Source organism: Podospora pseudocomata, chromosome 5 (assembly GCF_035222375.1).
Source record: "Podospora pseudocomata strain CBS 415.72m chromosome 5, whole genome shotgun sequence".
Lineage (NCBI taxonomy): Eukaryota > Fungi > Ascomycota > Sordariomycetes > Sordariales > Podosporaceae > Podospora > Podospora pseudocomata.
This window is the reverse complement of record NC_085889.1, coordinates 3,307,511-3,325,192: the sequence shown is the minus strand read 5'-3', so window position 1 is coordinate 3,325,192 and position 17,682 is coordinate 3,307,511. Positions and strand designations below refer to the sequence as shown.

The 17,682-nt window shown below is 53.2% G+C and overlaps 4 protein-coding genes across 4 annotated transcripts; 1 reads left to right on the top strand and 3 right to left on the bottom strand.

Moving 5' to 3' along the window:
* QC762_507925 (uncharacterized protein) lies at positions 1–2,565 on the bottom strand. Its single transcript, XM_062891205.1, is given in 5 exon segments — positions 1–1,252; positions 1,312–1,526; positions 1,585–2,444; positions 2,454–2,488; positions 2,526–2,565. Coding segments are annotated over 3 exon segments (1,206 nt in total). The 5' UTR covers positions 1,872–2,444; positions 2,454–2,488; positions 2,526–2,565; the 3' UTR covers positions 1–548.
* Positions 2,566–2,770: 205 nt separating this feature from the next.
* Positions 2,771–4,183, bottom strand: COG5 (Conserved oligomeric Golgi complex subunit; the record flags this gene model as incomplete). The annotated part of the gene is made up of 1 exon (XM_062891204.1): positions 2,771–4,183. The coding sequence occupies one exon, from the start codon at positions 4,181–4,183 to the stop codon at positions 2,771–2,773; it is 1,413 nt and encodes a 470-aa protein (XP_062742525.1).
* Positions 4,184–4,756: 573 nt separating this feature from the next.
* QC762_507910 (uncharacterized protein) lies at positions 4,757–6,954 on the top strand. Its single transcript, XM_062891203.1, has 2 exons — positions 4,757–5,689; positions 5,747–6,954. Exons 1-2 carry the CDS (start codon positions 5,012–5,014, stop codon positions 6,737–6,739), a joined length of 1,671 nt encoding a protein of 556 aa, XP_062742524.1. The 5' UTR covers positions 4,757–5,011; the 3' UTR covers positions 6,740–6,954.
* Positions 6,955–10,470: 3,516 nt separating this feature from the next.
* On the bottom strand, positions 10,471–15,284 carry USV1 (Up in starvation). The gene is made up of 3 exons (XM_062891202.1): positions 15,247–15,284; positions 13,133–15,167; positions 10,471–13,062 (listed from the first exon to the last, which is right to left on the bottom strand). Exons 2-3 carry the CDS (start codon positions 13,645–13,647, stop codon positions 11,454–11,456), a joined length of 2,124 nt encoding a protein of 707 aa, XP_062742523.1. The 5' UTR covers positions 13,648–15,167; positions 15,247–15,284; the 3' UTR covers positions 10,471–11,453.
* Between the last annotated feature and the right edge of the window lie 2,398 nt (positions 15,285–17,682).

The window sequence follows — 17,682 nt, the reverse complement described above, 5'->3', positions numbered from 1 at the left end:
TAAAACCAACGCATTAAAATAATAACTATCTGCACCCCTCGAAAGATGTTAAAAATGCCTAAGCACTAGGAAATAAGGCCTCAAAATGATAAATCAACGCCTATAAAACAAATAATAATGCGTCAAAAGAATGTATAGATGCCCCATAAAATAAAACCCAACGCATCAAAATGATAAAGCAACACCTAAGTAATAAAATAAATAATCACGCCTCCCAAATAACTTTAAATGCCTTAAAAATAAAGTCAACGCCTACTTCTGGGGTATCAACCCTTATAAAAGCCCCTTCATATGCCTCATATAATCACAGCAACGCCTTCCCATTTCCTCCCTATGCCTCTCCCTATCCCTTTTACTCCTCTCTCGCCCTCTTCACCCCCTTCTTAACCGGCACCGGAGGAGGCGGCATCAACTCCCCATCTGACAACACCTGCACCGGAGCAGGCGTACTCATCGTCGGCCCCTGCAATCCCAACCCGGCACTCGCCTCCCTCTCACTCTCCATCTCCGGAATCCTCGCCATATTATCCTTCCCTTCATGCAACACCTCAGCCTTGATAACCGGCAACAACATCCCCCCCCAGCTTATCCATCTTTCCCCGCCTCCGAAACAAACACCCCGGGTCATCCTTATACTTCTCGACACAAACTCCGCAGTAACCCGCCGGCCTAAGCACAACCTTGTACGGATCAAACATGACCCTCTTGTGAGCCCCATAATCAAAAACATCATCGCAAAGCTCGCATCGATCAGGATGCTGCGTCTTTCTCGAGTGATCAAACGCGCGCAGACGGTGGGAGATCACCTCAGGGTCGGGCAGCCAACCGGCTAGATTCCGCCCCTGACTGGCGTGCCACATCGCGGCAGCGAGATGGACGTTGCGGTCGACAATGTCCCTGAGGACTTGGTTCTCTAGCAGCACCGCACGGCCGGCGTAGAGAAAGTTGGCAAGCAGATACTGCGCGCGTTTATCGGTGACGGTGCGCTCCTCACTAAAGGCTTCGAGGATAGCAATACCGAGATTGTGATACGGAAACGCCGGCTTTGGCTCTGGCACGCCCTCGCGGCCGGATTGAGCTTTGTCGAAGGTGCAGAGGTCCTCGAGGTGCCGGTCGGCGAGTTGGCCTAGGAGTGTCAGGGCGTCGTTGCACATGGTCTCGACGCCGAACTGATCGGCGAGGTTGAAGATTTTGATATAGGTTGAAAAGGTGGCGTTTGCGCCGCGGATGTTGAGGTACTGGTCGGGCAAGCCTGTTTGATTCACTGTTAGACACCACACATTTCCCGTGGTTTGTCAGGTAAGAACTCACGGTTGGAATAAAGTGTCCGCAGCAGCATATCCACAAACTCAGTCTTCAACTCCCTCAGGTTAATCTCCGGCTCCCCTTCATCCTCCCCCGGACTCTGCTTCTCAAACGCCTCCGCAAACCAGCGGGATCGGGTGCTGAGGAGCATTCGATGAACTCTCCAGGTTCTCCCGTCAGCCAAGATCGTCGCGTCAGAGAACTCGCCCGTCTCGAGCTTCCTGTTCAAAACAATCAGTAACTTGAAACGAAACGTAGAAATAAAGGGGGGTGACTTACTTGAGCGAACCTTCATCAGCTCTCCAAGTCATGGAGCTGACAGCCCAAGGCTTGCCCATGGGCTCAGGGGCCTTGGGAACTCTGCGGCGTGTGGGTGTGGGAATCATTGCTTGCTCGGGGGATGGCTGGGAATCGGCCTGGGGAGCAGCAACAGGTGTGATGGAACGGGCGCCACGCCCACCAGTAACGGCATCACCGCGCGCATTGGAGCCTCTGGCACCCCTGGGAGCGCCGCATCTGCCGCGCGTGCCGCGCGAGGCACCTCTGAGCGTGGCGGGAGGGGCCATTGTTGAATTGCGTATGTGTTTGGAAAGGATTTTGAGGCCTGTGATGGAAATAAATAGGTGTTTGGTTAAATAAGTAGGCCTTTGATTGATAGTGGAAGGCCTTGGAAAGATAATTCAAGGCCTCTGATTGGTAATTGAAGGCCTATTGATGATAACGGAAGGCGTGCGGTTGATAGTGGAAGGCGTGTGGGTGATAGTGGGAGGTGTTCTGTTAAGGAAGTAACGTGTAGTGTGAAGAACTAAAAGCGTCTGGTGTGAAAGGACAGGCGTTTAATTTGAATGGATAGGTGTATGGTTGGGAAGTAAGGTGTATTCAGTGTCAAAATAGGTGTCTATATTTAAATTGGAAGGCGTTGTTGGGACGAAAAGAGTTGTGGAGAAGGGAGAAGGAGGAGCTTGGGAAGTGAAATAAAGCCCCACCAAATAGAAACGGGCAACTTGTGGACTCAGTCTCAACCTCTGATACGACCAAACAATTCTCTGGTTGGGCATATCTGCAGTTTTGAACGAGTCTCTTTTCGAACAAGTAACCCCTTCATGCACAGACCAATCGCCTATGCTATAAAGGGGTAAGTAAGGTAAGTAAACATGGGGGAAACTGTTAGTTCAGGAAACAACTGAGAGACGGACACAAATTCAATATAAAAAAGTCACCAAGATTGTAGCAACTCTGGTCATAATAGGAGCATTCAGGTCAGACTGGACCTAAGATGGAATGGCAAGAATAATGTGAATGTCCAGCTGTCCCAACAACGGTTGCTGAAGAAGAGCGGATAAACGTTTTCCCGCAACCCAGCAGCGGCTCTTCAGCGAGGGGCATTGTAGCTCTCTTGATCAACTGCCACAGATGGCCAGAATCTATTCATTCAGTGTATAAAACACGGCTTCGATAGGCCCTATCACCTCCCAAGATTATTTACAACACTCCCAACCATAACAGCCACCTCTCGTTCCCACTGCTTGCTGGCAGCTTCCCCATCTCCAGTCTTGCCCTTCCCCTTGGCCGCAGCAGCAGCCACTACGCTTGGCAGTTGGCTCCCCTTGATGACGCACTCCCGAATAGCTTCACCAACGCTTTGCTTGTTGGCCCTCAGTGTCCGAGCAGCCGTTGTATTTCCCTTTGCCACAATTTCTTGAACCCGTGGCGCCATATTACTCGCCATGGTGCGCCAGAAATAGCTCGCCAGGGATCCTGTTTCCAGGTAGGCAAGCAGTGGCTGAAGCATATTTCCTCCTTGCACTGGCTGCTTGCCCTGTAGCATCGGATGGACCGGCACCTTTGTTCCCTCCAATACCGCCTCGAGGGCAACCACATTCTGACACCTCGCCCCAACTTCCGCGAGCGTCCTCGACAAGCTATCCAAATTTGCCAGCGCCCTCGAAAGCCCGGCAATGCTGCTCTGCAGCGCCGACCTGAGATAACCCTCCAACGCCTGCAACATCAGTGTGGGTGCCCATTTCTCATTCGGCCTCGTCGGCACCTGTGTCAACAGATACAACGCTGTCAACGCCGACACCGTCCGTCCCTTGATCTCCTCCGACTGCGCAAACGTGGCACTCCCACTCGCGCTCCCAACCGAGAACTCCCTCGATATCCTCTCTGCCGTCTCCCTGACATTCTTCTCCACCGGCGCAACAATTTGTTCCCTCAACGTCCGCACAACAAGCACCTTCTCCAGTCCGTACCCCTCCCCACCAGGTGTCCCAACAGTAGCAAACAGCTCCCTAAGCTGCAGAAGAGTGTGAGTACACCTAACCAACGCCCTATGATCCTGCTGCCGTTCCCTGCTCTTCAAACTGGCAGCACTAGTCGTCACACTTGCCGTTGCTGACCCAGTAAGCTCCCCATTCTGCACCTCGAGCTGCCTTCCCAATTGCAGGGCCCTTCCCACTGCCCTCCCGAGCCGCAAAGTTTCCCATAGTCTTGCCGCTACGAGCTTTACTTGTTCGGCCTCGGAGTGTTTCTGTATCACTTGTTTCTCGAGCTGCTTGTAACTCTCGTTCAGCGCCTTGAGCTGGGCGTCGACTTCGGAGACGATCTTCACCGAGGCATCGGTCTGGGATTTGGTGTGGGATAGCAGCGGGATGGATGAGCGGGTGGTAAGGCTGTCAATATGGGAGTCAATTTCTTGAATGTCAAACAAGACGCGCCGCAAGGGGGTGGAGAGATCGAGGGGGAGCTCGGTCGGGTTGTTGGTGGAGAGGACGAGGGTGTTGGCGAAGGCGGAGGGAGAAAAGGTGGGGGAGAGGAAGGCCTCGTAGTCGATGTAGGAGGGCTCGTCCGTGTTAGAGGGGTCGTTGGAGTTGGACATTGTGAAGTGGGCGCAATGGGCCTGTGTTCGTTGGCGTCGTTGTGGTCGTGTCCTGGTGTTGAAGCTTGGGTTGAATGTTTGGCGGTGATCCCTGCCAAGAGAATGGTCAGGGCGCAAAACCTCCCGAAATGGAGGCCAGGCCGTTGGGTTTGGGAGCCACAATTTTCAAGCGGGCGTTGGCAGCCCCAGTGGCATGCAGCTAGCTCATTGCCCCGCAATTGCTGTGCATGCGTGGCTGTGGGAGCTATTCCGTGCTGTGAGCTGTGAGGTCATCGCCGTTTTTGGAAGTTATGGTACCTGTTCTTGCCTGTGTACGGCGCTGGACCCTGGGAACAGCACGACACAGACCATTGAGAATTACTTATGGCGCAAAGCAGGGACTATGTACTAAGTGACAACTAGCGGAAATTGGGAATGGCTTCCTATCGCTCACTCGATGTTGGTGGTTCTCGGCAAAGTGGCGCTCGTATTCGCCTGTTGCTGACGGCAGCTGATCCCTGCCGCGGGCTGGGCAAACCCCCTGAGCGATTAAACATTTCCATCCGTCCAGAAGCCATCTTCCCAAAAACATCCACTGACGGGAGCTTCGGCAGTAGCCCACAACATCGCCGGCAGCAAACACGTCGCCCCTGATCCTTGAGCCCTCCGATCATTGGGTCAAGCCGTTGTGATTGTCAATCGTGGTGTCAACAATGTCGAAGTACCGGCATCATTAATATTCGATAATTCACTTGTTCCTCCTGTCCGATCGAGCTCTCGAAAACGACGAATATCGATATTTAACACGCGCGCGCGCAACCACCCTCTGGGTGCGACTGAGCCACCAACATGGACTCGTTCCTCCAAGTTCGGAATATCATTCCCTTCCCACCCGGCGACAACTCGAGTGACACATTGATTGGAAATAGCCATCTCAACCTCACCACTCTTGAACACTGGAACTACACGCTATTCACAAACCAGACCCTCTCCAATGGCTCGTGGTGTCTTTTGGCTTGGGAACCGTGGATCGCTGACTTTGTCATGCCCAATGGTACCTTCGTCAACGCAACATGGTGTTGGTCTCCCGTTAATGGCATCGGAGAACGAGCCGGCACTTCGATTGGTTTCGCTGTTCTCTTCGGCGTCGCTCTTGTCCTGACCATCGTCGCGCTTAATCGACACGGCCGCCTCTACCTCCCCGTCACAAAGCGATTCTATCCCATTGGAAGGAGATGGCAGTGGTACTGGGGTATTATTGTCAGCGCTACTGCCGTTGTCAGTTTGTTTACCGCCATGGACGTCGACCGATACTATCTTCCCGAGTTGCCACTTATCCTCACGAGTTTCTTCTGGTTTCTGATGCAGCTGGGCACTATTGCCCAGGTATGGGAAGCAGTGCGCCATTGGGGCAGTTGGATGGAACGGCAGTTTATAGATCCGGACCCCTACGCCTTGCGAGATGACGATAGAAGATCAAAGGTGGAATTCCATCTGCCCTTGATCTTCTATTTGTTCTGGTGGCTTGTACGTCCTCTCAGTTTCCGTCTTGATACCCAACCCCTCTAACTTTTGCCTCTCCAGAATTTCTTCATGATTATTCCCCGAAACTGGACTCCCATCCAGCACCAGCGCTACCCCGAACAAGTAGTCAACGAAGCTGAGCCCTCCGCCACCGATGCCCGGTTCAAAGCCGCCGGCTTTTTGTTATTCGTCTGCTGGTGCTTAACAGTCTTCTCTCTCCGTCATTCGATCAAACACTACCGCCCACGCAACCGTGGAATCATCAACCGATTCGTAGGCTTCATTCGCATGACGCCTCTCCGATTCAAGCTCCTTATTCCCATCGCACTTGTCGTCCCGGCCTATCAGGAGCTTTGCGCATGGAAGTTTGAGTACAGCCCCTTGAACCTCGAAGGGAACCGAGCCGCTATTTTTGCTGGTGGCTACGCCCCAGCCTTATTGATCATGTACATCCAGGTCATCTTTGGGTTCATCAACGAGAATGAAGACAAAGAACTCAAACGCCAACGTATCGTACGCAACCAGCAGCTTGACCAGGAGATGGGCATCGTCAAGAAGCCCGGATGGTGGGCCAGAGTCAACGGAGAGGTGGTTGTGCCAGGAGAAAGCATGCGCGACCAACTCGTCCGCAATGTCAGAGAAATCCAGGGGAATAAACCGCGCAACAATGAAAGCCCGGCGTCAGACGATGTCCCAATGAGCCCGCTCTCCCCTTCCGCACCGGGCATGTCCCCAGCTGGGACAAATACACCGCCGACGTCACCACCACCGCTGTATAATGGTCGGTCAGAGCGAATTCGACAAGAAAGAGCCATGCAGGCGGTAGCTGGTGCTCTTTTCCCTCAAAATAGAAGTGCAGAGGCAGAAAGGAGAAGGAGGGAACAGGAGCTGATGATGGATGGCCCTGCACCCTCGGCAGCAGCTACGACGGCTCCACCACCACCGCCATACCCAGGTGCGACAGGGGCAAGGGAGGGGAGTGTAGCTCCTAGTGTGGGCTCGAGGGTGAGCCAACAGCCACCGCAACAGATAAGGAGCATGCTTGATATTTAGCGTTTTGGAATAGGAAGCCGCAGCGTAGTCTTTTCGGAGTGGACATGAGAAAGCGTTTTGGATTAAGGTGGTATAGAATTGGTTTAGTTTCAAAGTCAAATAATCGGTATCCTTGTTTCTTCTTGAGTATCAAAAACAGTGTAGCTTTTCTGTCAAGACGATCGTTTGACAGAACTTCCTATTATACTGAACTTGAGCTGCCGAGCTTCAGCTCATTATTAGCACAGAAGTCGGCTAAAGCAAAACGCTATATTAAAGCACCTTCTGGTATATTTTGAGCGGCTGTTATTAACACAGCCTCGGTGATTGCTTTGCCACTGACCGGACTTGAGGGGTATCGTGGTTGATTGAAGAGAATTTCCAAGACCTTACGGCCGTGCATATTGCTGTGGACGGCTGCGAGAAGCACAGTTTCTGTCAGATCGATTCCGCCCGCGTGACGTATAAGAAGCCGCATGGCCTCCCCATCCTGGGAGGCTGCTGCCGGGGCCAAGATCTGCAAATCATCCCTGTCGTATTGATGTCAACCTTGCAGCTCTTTGCGGAGACGATTGGATCCCTTTTCCATCTGGTTTGCCTTGCTGTACAGGAGGACGAGCTGATTGATCGTCTCTAATCTCTGCGCTTTGCTCCCGAGGGACTTGCAGTTCCTTACACAATCCAGGAGAACCAGTGCCGCATCATTGTAGTCCCCTACCGCTTCTAGAATGACAGCTGTACTTTGGTGACTCGGCCCCCTCTGTGGCTGTCGCTCCTCTCTGCATCCCCAGTCCCATATCAATGAGAAGCGGTATGGAAAGTTCCTGATGTGCTCTGGCCCGCAGCACGAGACTCTGCTCACAATGATAGAGAAGAGGCTTGAGCAGAGTCTGACAATGGTAGGTTTCGACGCTCCCTTCATAATACAGACAATGTCACCCCTTCGGACTGATTTCGCAGAAAGTGGAAGCGTCCAGCCTGCGGACGATGCAGAATCGATGGGCTTGTGAAACCTTCCACTCGATGGATAACTTCTGCCGCCCGTTGGCATCATCGAATTCTACTCGAATTACTTTGCCCAATACCTGGCCATTTCCTTGTATCTCAGCCACCTGTGAGTGGGACCAGGTATCAACTGACACTAATGCACCGAATAGAGACTTTACCACCTGCTTGAAAACAACATCCCAACCAACCCAATAGTCTAGGAATGTTTTGTGTGGTGGGTCGGTGGTACTCATGCCCAACAAGGCGAACACCTTGTCATGCACCAGGGTAGCCTGTCGGGTGTGATACATGTCGATCAGCTCACCCAGCTCGCTCTTGTCGTGCGAAGCAATGCCGGCTGTCTTCCTCGGACGATATATCGCCCGTTCCATTGAGTACGCCACCGGACGGAGCTGGCTTTGTAGCTCTCGTGGAACATCAAACGTTGAAGCGAGCAGTTTCGAATGGAGAGCTTGGCTGAATCTGCTCCTGCTTCTTCATTTCATCTCTTTGATTTATGCAAATCGCATCCACCCATAAAGCTCTCGGAAGATGCTGTTCTCGTAGAGCCAGCAAAGCCTCATACAGATTATCGGTGACAGATAGCCGATGAGAATCCACAGTTATGCTTCTCTGGTTTGACCAATCACCCCAGGTATATGAAAGGGCCTCATTAAAGATGTAATTGCTGGTTTTGTTCGGTCTGGCTCGAGGTCAACAACGGATACTCGCGCAGCTGGCAGACCAAGCGGCTTCTTCGATCCTCGCTCGGTAGAAGATGCAGCAAGCAAATGTTCCCTTGTCTCCTCAGTGCGGTGTATTCGTATTCACCTTCTTGAACACCATGACAAGAAGCCAAGTCGTCAAGTTCGTATGTCGATGGTGGGTGTTGCCCTGGCTTTTCGGACATGGTGGCAGACTCCCCGGCTTCGTTGACAGGACAAGAAATGCCCGAAATCACAATATAGCTGCAAATACCGACTTCGTTCTCGGCTTTAAGACCTCTGGATTGAATAATAGGCGGCCGCAGTAGGTATGGAGAGTACCCGGGGCAATAAAGTCGGAAACGTAGGGACGCATTCGACATAACCCTAGGTAATACCACTTAAATCGACGTGATCTACCAAGATGGGACGCCGCCAACGGTCCAAACAAGGCACACGCTGCACAGCAAAATCATTGTGCTGGCCAATCAGAGACCCATTGGAAAGTTGAGCAGACACACCACAGGAGCGCTGTGCGTGGTGTCATAGAAAGACAGCAGGCTGCTCAACGCTCGGGCAGTTCTCGGTTCAAACTCTTTTCCAACAGGAAGGAGCAAAGCCCCCTTGTCTTTGAAAAATGAATGCAGGCTTCAAAGGCATAATTACTACCAGACCCACCTAATACAAACCACCACCCCGAACATCAACACTCAACGCATAGCCAGATTAACCTTCCCCCTCTCTACCTTGCCGCAGTAGGTTGCGACCACCTCCTACAGTCACTCCAACCACCACCTCATCACCTCCTCATCTTCCTACATCTCCAAAAAAAAAAAATACCCGTGCCCCAAGGACTCCCTCCCCACCTTATTCGGATCACGCAAGCGGACTACTTCTACTTGAGGGTGGTCTGCTTGCATGGTTCAGAAAAGTGGTTACTCCCGGAGACACTGTACGGGTAAAAAAATAAAAATTAAAAGGAAAGAAACAAAGAAGTAAAAGACGAAAGAATAAGAAGAAACAACGCAAAAAGAAAGCGAAGAAAATATAAAAGGCCACAATCACCCTTCCCCCAAGCCACCATTGACTTCCTCCCCGAGTTCATGAACCAGATACTCAACACTAGCATCACCACAATTCCCAGCGCAAATCAAAAGCCATGTAGTGCCCTGCCCCCCTTTCCCCCCCTCCCCCTACTCACATCCTATGATCCTATCACCCCAAATACCTACCTAGGTAATCAAGGCTTTGTAGCAAGCAAATTACCAACCATTAACAGAGCAGGCATGATACTAGGCACATCAGCCAAGGTGCTCACTCGCAAATGGATCAAGCACCAAACCGACCTTGTCCCTCAAGACAACCTCGTGACGATAAATCCGTCTCACTCAGGTAGATAAAGAATGGGGTTATTTACCCAACCAGCTATTCGCCATTCCCAACCGACACAATACCACAGATCCTTTCCGCAACCTCAACCTCAAACTGAGACTCAACAGATAGCCGCATCGGCAACTGATCTCCATACTCAACACCTCAAGTTCACCCCGAGTACGACTTTCCATGCATCATCAGGTGCGTTCCTGACACATCAAATAACCACAGCGCCCAGTGTACCTTGCATTCCAGCACAATCAGCTTGGGCAGTCCCGCAGTGGACATAACACAAAATGGAGGTGATCAACCCAATAAACATATTTCTATCTAGTTATACTACTCCCGCTCCCAGTCCCTCCTATCCATCCCATCACGCCATTACAAAATCCAACGTCACATCCACATCCACACTCTCAGATCTCCAACAAATGCACAACACTGCCTGTCTGCTGTCATGCACCAGCCGAAACCTGCAGTGTGCCTGACTGCAACACGAACCCACCCACCCAAGCAAAAGCAGATCAAAACAAAAACAGCAAAAGCTTCCACCCTTCCCAAAAAAACCAAGGCGCGCAAAATCGCCAGCCCATTGAGAGAGCCCAAGCAAGCTAAACCCCCAAAGATGTTGTTCAAGGACCCGCAACAAAAAAAAGGAAGCGAACCCTTCCTTCCAGGGTATCAAGTCCATAAGTGACCACCAAAAGAGGAACCTCGAGACAACCTGGGAGAACATAGGGATCATGTTTCTCAATCTTATCCACCTCCCTTGATCATCTTTTCCCAAAAGTTCCCCGCCAACCCCTGACCAAGCCACCATCCCCATATAACGGGCATCTCTGCAGCAAGGACGGTGCCTGACTGACCGAACAAGCAACCCAGCACCCCCCTGACGACATCGACCAGAATGCGACAGTAGAGACCAACCAATATTCGACAATCGGAACAGCAAAGAGAAAATGCAGCGCTAAATCTTTGTTGTCGTGTCATCGTTACGTCGCAAAAGCAGCACTGCGTCCTTATCCATAACGTAGTGTCGTAGTCTCATATCGTCGTAGCCGGCATCGTCGTCACATCTCACCGTGCCATCACCTGCAAGAAACTGCGTAAAAGAATAGCATCCATTGAAGAGGTGCCCAAAAGTTCCCAACCCGACCATGTACCGCATGCCGCCCCGTATCCGAGAGTAGAGAAGATGGGTATCCCTATACTAGAGTGCCATGGCCTGGAACCGTTGGTTGTCATTTCGTCGTAACACAAAAAGGAAAAAGGAAAACAACAAGAAAATTGTCATAACGTGGCATAAAACCCAGACCCAAAAAGGAAATAAGAAAACAGAAATGAATCCTCTAAATTGCAACAAAAGATGACCGACCCGTAGTATCCTGTGTAGTGCCTGCTGACATCCAAAAAGAAAAAGACCGCCAATCCCAGTATCCAGATGTGTATGTATGCAGCGAGCGTGGTATCAAATGCCAAAAGAAAATGAGTGATCATATCTGTATAGCCCAAACCGTTGGATGCAGCGAGTGTAGGCGGGTGAGAGAACGGGTATCAAAAGCAAAACGGCCTCCGCACTAATCCATGTCGTGTGTTTCCGAGGTCCAGACGCCATGCAGTAATTCCAATTCGTGATTCGTAGATGTCATCTCCCCATCAAGCTGGGGGCCTCAGTATGCCGTTGCCGTCGAGCCTTCGCTTGTGGCGACGGCCACAAGAGCCTGCAACCGCCGCAGAGACTCGGGGTTGTCGCCCCGGGACATTGGCCGCTCCAGGATCCGCTCCATGCTGGGGCCGGATGGCTGTTGTTGGTGGATGCCAAGCTGTTGTTCCCTGGCAGGGAATCCCTGGAAACCACGAACGTTGGGGTGAACAATCCGATCAACATGTGGGCGGCCTTCATGGATGGTCTCCTCAACAGGGTGGGTAGGCACTGGACCGTGATACCATCCATGTCTTCGGGACTCACGAGGTGTGGTGATGGATGGAGCCGACATTGTGTAGTGATGCCTAGAGCCGACAGGAGGGGCCGCATTGATGGGTGGCGGGCCCTGAGGAGGCCTCAGATCTTGTTCGAACCGGACGGTAGGTTGCATGGGTGCGGCATGGGCTTGCTCAGCGCGAGCCATCAGGGCTTGAGTGGCCTCGTTGGCCCATGCTCCCGCGCTATCCCGAGGTGGCGTGTTGATGTCAAGTCTTGTTATGCCCCGATGCAAGCCCATATCCCACTGCGAGCTAGGCCTTCGGTCATCGGAACCGAGGTCACCGGCCGGTAACAAAGCTGGGGGCCGTGATGCCTCCGAGTCGATCATCATCGGGGACGGGTTGCGGCGGGGAGGTGTGGGCGGTCTCCGCGGGATAGGATCAAAAGACTCGATACCGGGCAGCCGCAGTGTTTGAGGTGGTTGGTTTCCGGTATTGGCGGGTGGAAGCTTAATGCTGTCGGGCGGGAACTGAGATGGAGTGATGACCTGGCTCAGTCTGCTTGCCCCGTTGAAGCCCGCGGTATCGGGGTGCCACGTTCGTCGTCGCCAGGCCTCATCGGCCGTCGACACTGAATCCCGCCTTGACCAGTTTGAAGTGGACGTTGTGGGCGATGAGAGAAGACCATTTTGGCCAGGAGAAAAGGCACCGCTGTTGGACGCGTTGAGCGAAGGGCCAAACAGCGGGCCGCGGAGACTGGGGGCATGAGGCGATTGGAACGGGTTGCCTCCAGACGGAACGCTTAGTCGGCGGCCTGGGGTGCGGGACCCGGCGGCAGCATACATGCTATGCGAGCGTGAGTGTGATGAACCAGGAGAGGCTACCGGACCCCATCGAGGGCTATTTTGGCCTGTCGAAAACGTGGCTGATGTGGGAGTGCTCATGTCCGGTGAGGCGGCCCTATAGTATTGACCATCCGGTCCGCGATATGACTCGAGAGAAAGTCGGGATCGGGGGTCGGCCATGACCAGAGGAGGCGGACGTCGGCGTGTCTCACCACCACCATAGGCCGAGGCTATCGAAGCCATGCTTGTGATGCTAGATGTTGACAGAGACTTCGAGTGTCCTCGACCCCCAGGTCCAACACTGCCAGCTGTCGCCGCTCTCGCCCTGCCAGTCGTTGGCCGCACCCTGTCGGTCCTGATCTGTCTCTGAAATCGTGTTCCTGTCGCTGCTAGCGAGTCAATCGGAATATCTTCGTTCACATGCACTGTTTGTGCATGTTGTCTCAAGTTATCGAGTCGAGAGAATCGTCTGGAGCAGTGGCATTGGAAAGGGCGTTCTCCAGTGTGTTTTCTGCGGTGATCTCCTCGTCAATACCTCCTCCTTCTTATTTTCCAACGGAAATATGGTTGGTAGTACGTACCTGATATGGCGGGCCAAATGCTCGCTCCTGGTAAAGCTCAGATTGCACGGTGGATAATCCGTGCAATAGAATCGCTGCGACTTTTTCTTCTTCGACTTTGTTCCGTCGGCGTTCTCGCTGTCGTCGTCTGATCCAACTTCCTCACCGTGTTCTCCATCTGAGTCATCCATATCCATGTCGTCCGAGTCCCTAGACTTCCTCGAGTGCTGCGAATTTTCTCGCTTGGGTGTGGATTCCGTCGTGGGTTCGGGGACTTGTACCGACTCGGGGAATGGTGATGTCGGAAGTGGTTTCTGAGATGCCAATGCGCCTGTTCCAAAGTTTACTCGTGTTGGTGTCGTGGCTTCGTCAACAGGCCGTGAAGCCTGCGAAGGCGCTGTGCTCGGTCTCGGTGTCGTCATCGTTGTTGTTGTCGTCGTTGTCGCCGTCAAAGTCGTGGAAGAAGGGGGTATTTCGTGTTTGATGGAGTCCGCTGCCAGGAGCGGTGTGTTGACTGGGCGAAACGCTGCAGCCATGGTGGGAGGTGCCTGTGGTGGGTGAGGGAGGGTGATGCAAGAGTGCAACCAGATGCGGGAGCACAGGCGAGGGGTTCAGGGTAGATATGCGTGGGCTTGCCCGGTGAGGCTGAGACGACCGAGTCCGCGGCAGGGGTAAGTGCGGGGAGCCGGCGGCGGCGTTTGGGAATGATTGAGCTAGGGACAAAAGAGAGTGGTCGGAGAGGGAGAGGGGCAGGAGGATAGGGAGAAAAGGGGCCGGCGGAGGCTGATCATTCGAAAGCTTGCTGGTGCTCGTGCTCGTTAGCCAGAAAAGCGTGTTGTCTTGTGATGATGATTGCACCAAGGGGCCCCGGATAGCGGCTTTTTTTTTCTCTTCGGTCGCAAGGTTGGGTTTCTGTGGGAAGAAAAAAAAGATGGCGACGGGAAGCAACCCAGAGCTTGTCGTTTCCCCTGGCTTCCCTGTCGTCTCCCTGGGTCTTCCGGGATTCGTGGTGGGGTTCCTGAGGGCGGCACAGGGCACAGGCTGAACAGGAAGCAGGTCGATCACCGCAAACACATTCCCTTGGTGAGTGGAAAAGATGAATGCGCCAAGTGCTCTGTCAGAAAAGGCAGAAGCAGGTCCCAGACAGCGAAGGTGAAAGAGCGTCAGCCAAAAATGTGCCTGCGATCCGAGACGCTGCTGGACAGCAGATGGCAGGGGGGGTGCGGAAGTGTGGCGAAGACCTGTCGTCCGGGTGGGCCGTCCAACGCAGGCTTGTCCAAAAGGGGGCTGGCAGATCAACAATACAACCTCCAGACAGCCAGCGACAGCAGACACCGGAATATCTGCAGTGGGAGGGAGAGTGGGCGAAGAATGAGTTGAGTTAGTTGACCTCGAATGCTTGGCCAACCACCTGTAAGTTTCCAGTTCCAGTTGCAGCAGCTCAGCAGCTTGCCGTGGTCCAGATCTCGGTCGGGACTCAAGCTTCCAGTTGGCTCGTTGGGTGGCTCGTCCGCCGCCCTTGCTGACGAACTACTGTAGCGATGGGCCAACCACCGTGAGTAGATGCTTTCTTACCGCGGGCCTGGCTGAATGCAGCCCATGCAATGTTTTCCCTATCGGACAAAATGCAGCGTGGATCTTAGGGGAGCGATGTATGTCGTGACGCGGTTGGTGGAAATGCAAGACGAGAAATCGAACAACGTTTCGCTACTATCCGTAGATGGTGGTGAGGTGGGCAAACAGAAGAAAAGAAAAGAAAAAGGCAGGAGAACCGCAACCCGTCAGACACCAACAAAATGGTTGATAGGTGGTGAGGATTACCGCACAGTTGCGCCGGACCTGGGCTTGGCATACGCTTTCTTTGGTGCTGTCACACAGACTTGGGGACTGCTTGGACTGGGTTGCTGCAGCTTTCTGTGATAGGACAGCTCCCGGCAGCCTGCAGCCTTGGAAGCAGGATGTTTGGAGACTTTGGGGAGTTGAAGATGTGAAGGTTAATGCCGGGACAGGGACCGCCTCCGTGTGTGTCTGATGCGTGGATGCCTCGATGAGATTCCTGGTTGATGACGATGGCGAGAGTGATGATTGTCAGGTCGAAGCAGACAAAGGAACCAAAGACATGGGATGAGACGGACTTGAGCATGGATCTTTCTGGCCACACCCAACGCAGCCAAGTCCGGGCAGAGAACGGTTGCGGGAGGGGCGCACTTTCTCTTGTTTCGGTGCGATCTTGAACACTGCCTACCTACAAGAAGCTCCAAAAAAATGATAAAGAACCGGCCCCTCACTTTCCCGATCTCGACCCTGAAAGAGCTTAGCTCTCGGCGCTAGACAGTTTAATACCAGGGCCGGCGTCCAGATTATTGGGACAGCAAGTGGCTATTTTGGAGGGGCACGAGGGGGCACCACGGGAGGGACAGAGGCAATGGGACCGGGAGGAGGTTGGACCTTCCTTTCGTCTGATCAACTTTTGTTTTGGTGCAGGTGCGGTGCAGGTGCAGGTAGGTGCTGCCACGCTTGCCTGCCTTCTCAATATAACTTCCCGTTTGCCCCTCTAATATTGCAACTCTATCTTCGTATAATGCGCGCACAGCCCAGCCACCAAGAGGTGTTGTCCTGCTCTCTGATTTGTTTTCTCTTCTTCTACATACACTGCATTTATTACAACAGGCGGTCGGCTCCGGTTGGGGTCAGGTATCTCCTGCTCTTGCTCAGGCAAGAGATCAGGCCAAAAAAAAGGAGGGGCAGGGCATTTCAAGGCAGGGACACCGCTGCTGCAAGCAAGAAAGCACAAAGTTTAAATACGGTCATCTGGACATCAACGTGAAGGTGCCGTAATCATTAAACAATTCATCGGCTCGTCTGACTCACTGACAGCTAATAGCAAGGTACTCAGTTGTAGGTACCCTTCCAGGTTCTCTTTCCCTCCTTTGTCCTGATTTCACGCAGTTGCCGCCTTCGTCGGGTACCTGGCTGCTGCTGCACTGACCAAGAGATGCAGCTGTACCTGTTCGGGTGCCTGGAGAAGAGGAGCTCAGTCCAAGCAGTAAGTGGAGTTGGAAGCTGCCCCTCTTTGAGTTCTCACCACCAGCTTCATCTGCTGAAGAATCACGTCCTACTAGGTAATCCGGCAGTACCCTGGTGGCGTTCCACCTCTTCGGTTTCTCTCCGACCATGTGTTCCCTCCGATGTGTTACAAGGCTGCTTCAGAGTCAGACACAGCCCATCACCAACCAGACTCGTTTTGGGCCATCTCCCTGCCGTGTTCCCCGAGGCTGGGTTCTTGTCTTTTTCCCTTTCTTTGTGTCCAGTGCCGGTGGGGAAAGAACCGGATTTGACGGGGCTCTGGCATCGGCGCAGCGGCGTCGTTATCTCTTTTTCTGAGCCGTGACTGCCGCTGACCGCCCATCAGAGCCATCAGGCCGGCCATGCAACGGTCGATGGCAATGCTCCCGATCAGCAGATGGAACCAAGACACCAAGCCCCAGCATTCCTGGGTCTTCCTGGGCCGGCCTGCACAAGCGAGCGATCATCTGTGACGGCGCAGGTTCTGTGGCTTCTCCTCTTTTAGCATCGCCGGCTGATGGCGGGGTTCCTCGCCCATCGCCAGTTCATTGCGTCATCGTGTCTTGGGCGAATGCAACAGTGGGGCTTGACGCCAGACGTCGCCAGGGGTTAGCGACCAGGGCCCAAATGTCCCCCGGATTGGGCATAGTGAGGTTATCAATCTTCAGCATCTAGACATCACAAAAATTATTCAACATTCCTGGATTTGTTCTCGAAGCCGCCATCGAAAAAGAAAAAAAAAGGGGTCTGCCGATCTCCGGAGGATTTGCTGGTCGGCCAGATGCAGTGAGGCCCGTGGAGGGTGTCACACCAGAAAGCCGACTGATGTTGTGTTCCAAGCTTCAGAGGAAAGGTCGCTGTGGAAGGTGCCTGGCCTGGATGGAGAGCACCCAAGCTTCGTGGTGCACCTGCATGAACGAGGCACAATGACTGTCCAGGTGACGAGGACGCGGGCCCGTCGGGTTGCATTTCCAGCTTCCCTCACTCACCGCTTTTGAGAGCCTCCTTTGCGTTGCCTGTGTGGGATGCCGAATATAAGTTTAACGACGTGGCAGGTCGAAGCGGAGCCTGGTCTCTTCGGGGGCAACAATACTTTGTGCGCAATTCGATTGCTCACGTATGACCAGTCAGAAAATCCCAGGCGTCGATATGCCGACCGACCGAATGCTAACAACAACCTGTAAGATATGATCAGTTCTCGGCGGTGGTCAGACCAAAGTATTCCCCGACGTTTCCATTCCGGAGGATTCACAACTTGGCCGAACCCGAGGACATGATAACACATCGCACACTCGCCACATGCCAGCTCGACACTCTCAAAAAGTTGACATGGCGCTATTGGTGGGGCGCATACGGAGTAGGTCCGCCGACCAAACAGTGAACAACCCGACAAACCCCTTCTCGTTGTTCGGTCCATGGACTCCGTACCCGTCCGAGTCCCTGAATGCCACGACACCTGACCCATGACAAAAATGGACATCTGCCATGCCATGCGTGCCATGTCA

Coding starts and splice junctions, on each gene's coding strand:
- QC762_507910 (XM_062891203.1), top strand. CDS start 5,012: ATGGACTCGTTCCTCCAAGTTCGGAATATCATTCCCTTCCCACCCGGC. Junction 5,690..5,746: donor TCTATTTGTTCTGGTGGCTT/GTACGTCCTCTC, acceptor TTGCCTCTCCAG/AATTTCTTCATGATTATTCC.
- USV1 (XM_062891202.1), bottom strand. CDS start 13,647: ATGGCTGCAGCGTTTCGCCCAGTCAACACACCGCTCCTGGCAGCGGAC. Junction 13,063..13,132: donor CATTTGGCCCGCCATATCAG/GTACGTACTACC, acceptor AGATCACCGCAG/AAAACACACTGGAGAACGCC.